At 46.2% G+C, this 11,599-nt stretch overlaps 1 protein-coding gene across 7 annotated transcripts in view; it reads left to right on the top strand.

The window, feature by feature from the left end:
- The first annotated feature begins 1,062 nt into the window (after positions 1 to 1,062).
- Positions 1,063 to 11,599, top strand: part of LOC111153928 (lysine methyltransferase 2A) — a 76,011-nt gene continuing 65,474 nt past the window's right edge. For 5 of the 7 annotated variants that reach the window (XM_022513245.1, XM_022513247.1, XM_022513246.1 and 2 more), the window contains exons 1-2: positions 1,063 to 1,494; positions 3,602 to 3,700. In XM_022513245.1, the coding sequence (XP_022368953.1) occupies positions 1,063 to 1,494; positions 3,602 to 3,700 (531 nt within the window). The remainder of the gene's footprint in view (positions 1,495 to 3,601; positions 3,701 to 11,599) is intronic. The other 2 variants (XM_022513249.1, XM_022513248.1) reach the window with 1 other exon arrangement.

Raw genomic sequence — 11,599 nt, 5'->3', positions numbered from 1 at the left:
CCCCTCCCTCTGCATGCATACATTAGGGTCTGCTTTGCATGCAGCGGCAGGCAGAGAACTGAGGAAGAAGGGGCGGGGGCGCTTTTGCCCGCCTCTTCCCTCCAGGCCCCGTTAGCCATCCAGCTTCAGCTTCGTTGTAACACCGCCTCGTTAGCGGAGCACGCTGTGGCCCCAATGCCCGGGCTGGAGAAACAGGACCCAACTCTCTACAGAAGGGCACGAGAGCCAGAGGTTCCTCAGCCCCGAGTGCATAGTAGGGCGAGGAGGTGGCGGGAGACTTGCCACTTGGTGTGTGCATTTTGGAGAGAGCTCCAGCATAAAAATGGGAGGGGCTCTCTCTCTCTCTTTTTTTTTTTTTAATTTTGAAAGCGCGTTCATTGAGGGCCTTTCTATTTTGCATATAGTAAACTGGGCAACGCTTCTGTTTTGCATATGGCACAATAAGGGCCCTTTTATTCCAGAAGCGTTAAATGAGGGCTAACCCATCTTGTATCCGTGCCTCGCGGCAGAGAAGGCTCACTCGTCCCCTACCCGGCAGCCGCGCTATACTGGAAGCGGCTCTCCCGGGCGGTTCGATTCCCAGCGCATCCCGGGAACGTGTGTAATCGGCCTCTCGGCTCTCGAGGCTGCAGGCGGCCGGGCTCCCTCCGCCCCCATCCTCCCCGTAGTCCTCGCCCCCTCCCCCTCTCCCCGGAACCCGCGCTCCGCGTCGGGCTCCTGGGCTTCCTTCCCCCCTCCTTTTCCCCAGCAATGCCGCTCCCGGAGGGCGGGGCATGCACTTATCCAGGTTGCGGGGCGGGCGGGCGGGCGGGCGGCGGCGGCCCGGGCCTCGGCCTGGCGGAGCTGCGGCCCGGCGTCGCGAGCGTAGGCCCGGGCCCGCTATACAGATTGCCGGGCGGGCGGCAGTGGCCCGGCGCTCTGCATAGCTGCCGGCCGGGCACAGGCCGCCGGGCGACGCCTTCTTCTCAGGCAGGTTCCGGGGCTCTCGGCCCCCCCCCTCCGCCTCCCCGCCCCCCTGTGTTGTCGCCTCTCCCTCTCGCTGCTTCACTTCACGGGGCGAACATGGCGCACAGCTGTCGGTGGCGCTTCCCCGCCCGACCCGGGACCACCGGGGGCGGCGGCGGCGGGGGGCGCCGGGGCCTGGGGGGCGCCCCGCGGCAACGCGTCCCGGCCCTGCTGCTTCCCCCCGGGCCCCCGGTCGGCGGCGGCGGCCCCGGGGCGCCCCCCTCCCCCCCGGCTGTGGCGGCCGCGGCGGCGGCGGCGGGAAGCAGCGGGGCTGGGGTTCCAGGGGGAGCGGCCGCCGCCTCAGCAGCCTCTTCGTCGTCCGCCTCGTCTTCGTCTTCGTCATCGTCCTCAGCCTCCTCTGGGCCGGCCCTGCTCCGGGTGGGCCCGGGCTTCGACGCGGCGCTGCAGGTCTCGGCCGCCATCGGCACCAACCTGCGCCGGTTTCGGGCTGTGTTTGGGGAGAGCGGCGGAGGAGGCGGCAGCGGAGAGGTAAGGGGGCGAGGAACCCCCAGGTCCGGGGTCTCGACCCTCTGCAGAGCCCCCTCCCCTCCCCCATCCGGGATTGAGGAGCATCCCAATTCCGGGACCCTCCTGGCGTCCCTGACCCGGGGCAAACGGCCCTCCCATCTTGGGACCCCCGTACATGGGTGCAGACCCCCAGGCGCCCCCACCCCAGGGTTTGGACCCATTTGGCTAAGGGCGTTTGCCCCCCCCCCCGCCCCTTCTTTCCCCTGACCCTTCCCCAAATCCCTTGGCACAGACCCCTCGCCGGGGTTTCCCATCCCGGGACTGAACCCCTCCTCCCTTTCACAGATTACCTCATCCGAGCAAGATTCCTCCCTCCCTCCCTCCTAGAGACCTGATCCCGCCACATCCCCGCCTCCCTCTCTGGGCAGATGTTTTACTCTTGGGGCAGTTTTCCTCTTGGGCATCTCTCGGGTGATGGCCTCATCCAGGGCCACGTTCTTCTCCTACCCCTTGGGGACCGATGTCCCTTCCAGCACCTTGCTTCCGAAAACCTGATGAACACTCGCCCCATCCCAGGGCCAGGTCCCTGCACTACCAGCCACTCCCCCTTCCTTTACCTCCACCCTCCATCCTCCGCCCCCCACCCCACGCAGCTAGATCCTCCCTCCTCCTCACCTACCCCGCCAGGAAAAATCTACTTTCCTCTCCACCTTGCCTCCCTTCCCCTCCTTTCCCTCTGGAGATAACGGTGATCTCCTCGTACAGCAGTCTGTTTCCCCCATTTTACAGAGCTACAGTTTCTAGCCTGCTGGTAGCAGGGAATTACTCTACCTTCGCTCCACCCTTTCCCTCCTTTAGAATGAAGGATTAGTGGCATCTTTGAGAGGAAAATAGTCCACTGTCCCTTAGGCTCAGAGAGGAGCAGCTTTCCACCATTCCCCCTGGAGAGGAGGCAGGCTTTCCCTCCAGCTCTGGGGAAGGGGGCCCCTGCGAGGGGAGGTGTTTGTGGGGGGACTTAGGCAGCATCCTCCCAGGGGAAGCAGCTGCTCTCCTACCCCACCCACTGCGCCCGAGAGCACGCAGTCTCCAGCCTTAGCTCCCTCCCGCCCTTCTCCTCTTCTCCGTCATTTCACTATTGATCCACCTTTTCCTAGACCAATCCTGGGGCTTGGAAAGGGTGGGGGAAGTAGGGTTGGGGTGAAGAGAGTAGATAAGGGACAGTTTTACTTTATTCTGCTGGTGGTGGTGGTTGCTTTTGGTTGGGAGAAAAAGGGGGGATATGAAGCAAAGTTATTCTTTAGAAGGAGGAGTTGGGGTTATCTCTCTGATTCTTATAGGGGGACCCGAGGTGGATGAAGGGGTCAAGAACTTTGCTCCTTCCCCATTAGTACCAGGGCGGGAATGGGGATGCCTTGATGAGCCTTATTCAGGCCTCTTCAGCAAAAAGGAAAGTTGCCCTGGGAAGGGAAGTTGAGTTCAGGTTCAGCCAGTGGCGTTGCGCATTTGTTTTCCATTGGATGCAGAAGGGGGAGTTTGAATTGTAGGGGAGGGGGGAGAATGAGATGGGGGATGCTAGGAGGAGGAAGAGCAGCTGCTAGGGGCTGAAGCGAAGGGGGGGGCGGGTAGGGGGTTGCTGCTCTGGAGTGCTCTTGATTGAAACAGAAAGGGAAAGATAACAACCAGCCGTTTCCTGCGTGCTCTGCCGTTGGTCCCGGGCAAACCCCTTGTCCCCCATTGTGCCCTACACCCCTCTAGATATACGGAAAGATCCTGGGAAGAAGGGGAGGGAGGAGGTCCCAGAGACCCTGGCCCCTCCTTTCAAGGAGCTGGCATTTTTTAGTTGTTAGTCTTCCTGCCTCCTTTTTAAAATCGTTTCTAAGGCAGCCTGATCAGGAGACTGACAACAACCCGCCTTCTGACAGAGCAAGGAGGACATGATGGGGGCGTGTTCCTTGCTATGTAGCTAGCTAACTGCAGCGTCCCTCTTCCCTGCCTCTCTCTGCTCTCTCTCCACCTCCTTTTCCCAGCCTTCAGAAGGCAGCTGCGGTCAGCAGGGTTGATTGAGACTATTTATTGGTTGCTGTAGATTATTATTTTTTTTTGAAAGGCCAATTCTGTATTTTTTAAGCTAACAACACAGATCCCATGTAGTTGGAGAACCAAAGGCCTCATACATGACAAAAAGACTGAACCGTTCAGGTTACTTGCATGGAGTTGGTGCTTAAATGTGAGTTGATTTTGCTTTTTTAAAAGATACAGCAGCAAAAAAAAAAAAAAAAAAAGGCTTACTGACATTTCATTTACCTGCTTATTTTCGAAATTGAGACTTGCCTGGTTATATGTAGAATTTTAGTCCCATGTATATTTGAGTATAATAAGAAAGTCTGTATTAGGAGAAGTTAGTCTATTTTAAGGGGATCCTGAGAAGTATTTTCTTCTTGTTTAGCATGCTTATGTATTTTGTATTGAAGGACGAAGTGTTCACATTCCAAATGCTGTTATCACATATTCAAAAGCAAAGTTTTATGCTGACAGCTTGCAATCGTAGCTTTTCAAGAGACTGGTTAGAAAGAGAGCCACCTGGATTCAGGGACCTAATGTCTGGGCACCAGAATATTTTATCTGTTGGTCTTTGACAAATCACCTTTAAAGTTGTAATCAGGTGCTAACACTTCCTTATCCACTGGCATTATTTTGTTGAGCAGTGGTTTGTAGTGTGTCAAGTCTGTTAAGGAACTGCAGTTAATTCAAATAAGATTATGTTAGTACATTGTTGTTTTTTTCTTTAAAACTTTCGCCTGAACATACTTTACTCTGAGAAGAGTGGTTGACTCCTTACATTCAACTTCAGTATTTTTTCTGACTGGGTTTGAATGAGCTGCTGTTGCATTGGTGAGCTTTTTATGTGATAGTTGGAGGCCGTCTAGTATGGGCTGATGGTATGCATTGATTAACGCTAACCCGTAGTATGGCTTAGGACTAAATTACTTAGTAGTGATTAGCTCCTCTGACCTGGTAGTTTTCAGTGTAGAAACGAAGCATTTTGTTACAGTCTCACAAATCAATGATAAGGTTCCAAAAGGGAAGTTCAGGGTTCCCTTGGGCTGACATACTTACAGAATTCTAAAGATTATTTCTCAGAATTCACTCACAGATCTGTATCAGGTCTTGTCTGGATTCATGAAGAAATAGTTTTGTGACCTTAAAATGAGTCTAGCCTCTTTAAATTCTGGTTTGCTTTAAGTGAATAAGGACTGTATTTGTCTATAACAAACTGTAAGTTAATACTTACAGAACTAGTAAGTTCAGGTGGTTGAAAGGTGATAGAACTTACAGATCACTTACCTGTTGTAAACTCCTTTAGCCATGGGAGACTTGTCCTTCACTGCCACCAGTCCCCAACCTCCCTTGGACTGAATATCTCTGGGTAACAGCTACGTGTAAGAGTTCTTCATGACCAAATTCTGTCAGAATGGGATTATTTTAAAAAATATGTAGGTGTTGCTGGTCTCCTCTATTGGGGCTTTTTCCTGACAGTCAGGAAGTAGAATTGAAGTTTGATTTTACTGAGCACAGTAGGAAATCACAGAGGTCTGCTTCTTCATCTTCCTCTTCCCCTCCATATTGTGTACTTTTCTGAGTATTGTCTCAGGGACTGTTAATGCCACCATCCTTTGCCATCTAAATAAACATGGCACAGCATCCTCTCTGTTGACTAGAATTTGAGCTGTTTTTAATATCAACTCCACAAGTGGTTTATGTATCAGCAGTTAGTCCTTATTAATTTCATAATCCACTTACCTTCTTTACCACCTCATAAAATGTTCAAAGCAGAATTTCCAGCCTGATCATAAAGTAGCACATTTTAGGTAGATAAAAATCGAAACTGAATGACAGCTTTGGTCTCTATTTGTTTTAATTTGAAATGGCAGTTTAGTTGAGGTAGGCTAAGGTACACTCTTGTTTGGGCCTAGAAAAGATGCTGTTCCTGTAGGCAGAAGGCAGTTGAAGAGTATCTGTGATTTTTTTGTTTTTGTTTTGTTCTGTTTTGTTTGGAATGTTCACTGGGCATATGTACCAAGAGGGGGAGTTGTTCCTTCATGGACTTCACAGCTAATCCTGAGCTTGACGGGGAAAATGAAGCAGCGAACACAAGGGGAATAGGAGAAGCCTCAGAGTGGAAGTCAGAGGACAAGGGCTCTCCTTGCACTCATCTCTCTCTGACCGGTTGTGGGACCTTGGACAATTCACTTTTAACCTTGAATATCTGATGTGTAAAATGAAAAGGTTGGGCTAAATATTAACTCATGAATCTTTTCTGTTCCAGGATTCTGATTCTTTTCTATTATATAATTTTTTTGTTCAGGTCAGAATGTCTTATTCTGAGTTAGTTTGTTTGTTTATTTATTTATTTATTTATTTTCTGAGTTCATTTAAACAGTCAGAGTCCATGAGCCTATTAGGTCATTTTTTTTTTTTTAAGATTTTATTTATTTATTTGACAGAGAGAGACACAGCGAGATCAGGAATACAAATGGGGAGTAGGAGAGGGAGAAGCAGGCTCCCCGTGGAGCAGGGAGCCCGACATGGGGCCCAGACCCAGGATTGGGATCATGACCCCAGCCGAAGGCAGACACCCAACAACGGAGCCACCCTGGCACTCTCTATTTGGTCATTTTTAATATTAGTTTGTACATTTGTCCATTTAATTGGTGTAATTGTTGGGAAGAGAAATTTCAACTTAGTGGAAAAGTTTTCATTGCATGGACAAAGTATAAGGACTAAAGAGTATGGAAAAAGTTCTTTGCTGGAATTGACTAATTTCATTTATAAGAAAAGTGAAGATCAGATTTTAAATATAAATCATTATCTTATGTTGAGAAGCCCTGCTGTTTAACCAAGTTTGTTTCATTTTTTGCATGTCGTAGATTCCTAACTGCTAAAGGGAAGTTATTTTTCAGTCTAGGTGGTGTATGCCTTTAGATGTGTGAGCTTTTAAATGAAAAGGAAATTCTGTGCATTAATGAATTTATGAATCCGAAGTGACAGTATGTGTGTTGCAGGAAGCAGCTGTTAATAGGCTCTGAAATGTTGGACTTTGGTTTATCCTGTGCATCAGAAATGTAGTCTTTAGAACTTTTCTTCATTCTTGCTGAGAACCATATGACATGTTCCCATCTCTTCCTTCCATTTGATTATCTTAAGGCACAGGGCTCCTGTAGGAGATCACCATTCACAAAATAGTGATTTGCCTTCTGATTAGAAGATGAGAAAATACTCCCATCTTGAGTCCATTTCCGTCTCTGTGCTCACCTTGAAGCTGTCCTTGCCGTAGAGCATCTGTGTGGATGCCGACTCCATCGGCATTGCCTTCCTTGCCCTGCAGCGAGAGGGGGTGGCAAGGGTGCTTTGCTTGCTCTGAGGCGTAATACTCTGCAGTGCCTCTCTCTTCTGGAGACTCACTGTTTTAATTGTAGGTCTCCTAATTAAGATCTCTTTGTGCCTGCCCACATTCCACTAGTGTTGGCACAGGACTTCAGTTTCCTTCTAGCACTTAACTTGAAGGCCTTCGGTAGGGCCTTTTGTGAATATCTTGTCTTTCCATTCTTCCTCTGCCAAGGTGGAGAGCCCAGTGGCGTAAACCTTTGAGAGAGGGGGAAGCTATGTGACTGTCACTACTTTGGGAGGAATTTATTCCATGATTACTGGGATGGGAACTTCTGTTGTCTGCATATATTATTTGCGGGGAATAAGGAAGGTTAAATACTAATGAGTCTGACATAACCTACCTGTACTTTTTAATCAGATTTTTAACCCTGTGGGCACTGGTAGGAAAGAGCTCGAGGTTAAAAAGTACTTGTTTGGGTCTTGCCTAGATTGGTTTAAAGCTTTATCGTGGAGTAAATCACAGACTCCCGATTTTTGTGGACTGGTAGATTGTGAAGATAATCAAACGAAATTATTGATTGCTCCTGAATTGTATCAAATTTTAAGACACAGACTGAATGAACATTAACTTTGAGATTTGAATGAACTTTTTTCATTAGAGAAGACTTAGGGAGGTTCTAGAAATTACTGAGTTAATTAGAAATACTCTTGTAGGTTCCAGCTTTTCTTGCGAAGCTTGGGAATTGGCTAGGCTTCTAGAGTAGTTTCAGAAGAAGGCAAAATAATTGGAAAATGTCATTTCACTTTAGTTTGTAGTATACGAGTGCCCAAAATGCAGCCTCTTCTTTAATGGATCTAAACATGGCATGCTAGAGGAAATGCAGTCTTTATTAGGAAAAAGGAATCTTAAATCCTTCACCTGGGCCCAGATGGTTTCATTGATCACATCAGTATGAGGCAGGCAGACAAAGGGCTACTTTTTTGTTGTTGTTGTCATTTCATTGGTTGAAGAAGGCCTGAAAGAAGGAAGTACAGGATCTTTATGGCATGCATTAAATAAAGCTGGAGGCCCGCACTCTTATACCTGAGTGGGTGGTTTTATGGCCTAATTCTCTAATTGCTGGCATTTATGACAGTGTGGATGCTACTGGCCCTGTGGCCGAGGTGGATTATGTTGGGAATAGGAAGAGAAAAGGGGTCCTTTTGTTGGCCTTTTCATTTCCCCCCTCAATAAGATCTCTGAGAAGGCCCCAAGGAAATGCACAGACACTTGAGCTGAGGGAACGACATCCCATAAAATGGTTCTTTATGTTTTTAAAAAGGATGAGCTGCTTTTCTTGACCTATCCAAAGAAATCCATACCAGCACTGTTAAATATTTCAGTGAGCTTTGTACCTTGTCAGGTTACACACCAGGGGAAGCCAACCCATGAGGCTATAACCACTGCCAGACATTTGCTTTTTAAAGACTAAGGCATTTGAAAGACGAATTTTGTCGTGTGATTTGTAGTTGTTTGGGATGATATAAGTCCCGTTGTAGGATTAGTACGAAGCTTCTTAGGGGCCAAACTTGGCTTCACTTTTTAGATGTAGGACATCTTAACTGAGTTTTAGTTTTAAAGGACTAGAGATAAAAATGTAAGAGTTAGTTGACAGTTTTCTGCACCAGCATGAAAATTCCCCTTCCTTTGAAATGAGTAGTTGTTTTTCTATTTGACAAATAGACTGAAGGGATTTCCCCAGAAAACTTACCTTTAATTATAACTGTGGCAGTGCATTGAGTCCCACCAGTGGGGCGGATCTCTTCCACTGGCGTTTGTCTCTAGAGCTGGAGTTTCTTTCTTCTATTTTATTTCTTTTCTTACACTCTTGGTGTTGTGTTTGGTTGGAATGCTTGGGTGTAGATGTTATGATGTCTTTCAGCAGCCAGAGCCATGAACCTTTCTGACATTGGAACGGTTTTAGCCAGATCCAACCCTTAGGATCTGTGCTTTATTGAAGCATCATTGTTTCGTTCTCCTTTTACAGCATCAAAGTAACTGTGGCTTTCTGCCTTGAATTAGGAGAGTAACAGTACTTGTGAGGAGTGTTGTTGGAGAGCACTTTTTTCAGAAAGCTCTCCTTTATACTGTCTCAGTTCTGAAAACTGAGAAGTTGATCACAAATATCTCTACAATAAATATCTACACCCAGAGGAACAAATATTTACACATGTCTGTATTCATCTTCTGTCCATCCATGAGTATTGACTAATTTTTAGATCAAATGCGAACATACAACATTGTTCCTAGATTATTGCCTTTAATTATAAGCAGTAAAACCATGTGGATAACATTTCTTTAAGCTTAGCTAATGAGGAAATCCTTTTGTAATCTCTCCGGCTAGGATTTTTTATTTGTGCATATATAAATACCTTTATAAAGGATAGGGAGAATCTCATTATCTAATCTGTAATAGTGTGAGATACTATAGCACAGTAACTAAAATCTGTTAAGACCACGGGCTCTGGATTTAGACTGCTTGGGTTCAAATCTTGGCTCCCCTGTTTATTAGCTAAATGACCTTGGAAAAGTTTCTTAACCCCTCCATGCTTCAGTTTCTTCATTTGTAAATTAGCAGTAATCAAGCTTTGTGAAATTATTGTGAGGCTTAATTGAAATTATGCATGCAAAGTACTTAGCAATTTGCCTGGTACATAAGAATCCCTAATTATTATTAGGACTCAAAGTTTGAAAGGCCATGAGGGCTATAATCTTCTTTTTTTCCATCAAGATAACTGGGTTTTATTACTCTGATGTGTACATGTATATGTGTACACATACATACCTATTTGAGAGCTATAATCTTGACTTTAGAATGTTCTTGATTTGGGTCTGGGTGTCAAGTTCATTAGTAAGCTAGGCATAACCAAACTGAAGGCCAGCCACGCATCTCGGCAACAGGGAATACCATTGGTGTCCAGTGAGAACCTAATTAGAGGTGAGGCAGAAAAGGGAGGAGAGAGAACAAGACAGTAAATAGGCAGGTAGGACACCGAGGAATTCAGTGCCTCCAGGAGCTGCATAGTTATCAGGCCAAGGCAGCTATGTTGGGGTTGCTGCTCCTGGTCTCGATAACTAGTGTCCCTTACCTTTTTACGTATGAGTGTAAGTACTCGGGGATCCTTTGCAATGATTCCGAGGCTTTTCATGGTCCCCGGCCCCCACGTTCAGTTCCATTCATCTATACTTGGTAACTAGTTGACATTTGCTCTCAAGTGTCAGTGCGGGGAGAATTAAGTGTTGGTCTGCAGAGATCAACACAATTAATAATTTAATTACAGAAGAAATGCTAGGTTACAGTTCCTGGGGGTTGGCACTTAGTTTGAGAAATAAAAAAGAACCTCAACTAGAATAGTCAAAAACAGATTAAAGTTTAAGAATAACCAGTAGAAGGTAGTACACTTTAAGGAGGAAACATACAGTTCTACTCTGTCTCTCTTAAAAAAAAAAAAGGTTTGCTGAAATACCCCCATCATTTACAGATGAAGAAACTGAGGCACAGGCGAGCTAGTTTTCCAGAAGTCATGGCGAGTAAGCGGCAGAGCTAGAATTCAAATCTAAACCCGTATCCATCGGAAAGCTCATTCATACTCTCTGTTGCTCTCTTCACCTCTTTTCTCTTTGCACCCCCTCCAGTCAGTCTGTGAGGCTTTTCTGTGATACTATTGCAGTGTTTAATCTGTCCCTGCTGTTCTGTTTTTACCATCCTACTCGAAATTTCCATTACCTTTGCATGGATTATTACCATAATCTCCTAACCAGTCTCCCGCCTTCCTTTTCACTATATACAGTGTTGCCATTGGTTTTCTTAAATATAGATCTGATTATGTCACTTTATTCCTAAAACCCTTTGCCTCCTCACTGAATATAAAATAAGATTTAAAATTCTCAGCCCTTCATAATCTCTCTGGCCTACATTTCTACATTTTGAACATTATCTCCTGAACACACATTCTCACTTACATGCTTCGGCCATGTTGGACTACTAGTCTATTAGGTGTTCTCCATAGGCTGTGTGTACCTGCCATTACGCCTTTGCTAATGCTTCCTTTGCCTTAAAGTGTTTCCCATCTTGTCCTGCCTATAGCTTTCATGGCTCAGCTCAGATCCCCAGATCCCACCTCTTCAAGAAGCCTTTTACAGATGCCACTGCTAGTGGAAACTCAACTTCTCCTTTCCCGTTTTCTGACTGTACTTAATACCTACCTCTAAAGAATTTACTCTGGGTTACCTTATAGTGTAAGTACTTTTTTTTTTTTTTTTTTTTTTTTAGTTTATTTTTTAGGGAAAGAGCACACATGCAAGGGGTAAGGGGCAGAGGGAGAGAATCCCAAACAGGCTTCATCCCCAGCGTGGAGCCCGACATGAGGCTTGATCTCACCACCCTGAGATCATGACCTGAGCCAAAACTTAAGAGTCGGATGCTTAATGGACTGAGCTACACAGGCGCCCCTGGTATAAATACCTTTGATTGTGTGTGCTTTCCCCCATTAGATTGTGATTTTCTTAAGACTTGGATCGTTTCCATTTCTAAGTCACCATTTATGTTTTATATAGTTTATAGTGGTGACTTTCCATAGAAGGTGATCAGTGAATGACTGTTGAATTGAAAATTTGATCCACATTAAACTTTAGGAATATCTTGCAAGGAGAACATTATAGAACCTATTATGTTGTATAAGACTTATGAGCAGGATA

The sequence above is a fragment of the Enhydra lutris genome, unplaced genomic scaffold (genome assembly GCF_002288905.1).
Source record: "Enhydra lutris kenyoni isolate GAN:26980312 unplaced genomic scaffold, ASM228890v2 scaffoldscaffold34, whole genome shotgun sequence".
In the NCBI taxonomy this organism is placed as follows: domain Eukaryota; kingdom Metazoa; phylum Chordata; class Mammalia; order Carnivora; family Mustelidae; genus Enhydra; species Enhydra lutris.
This window is presented reverse-complemented; position numbering and strand designations above follow the sequence as displayed.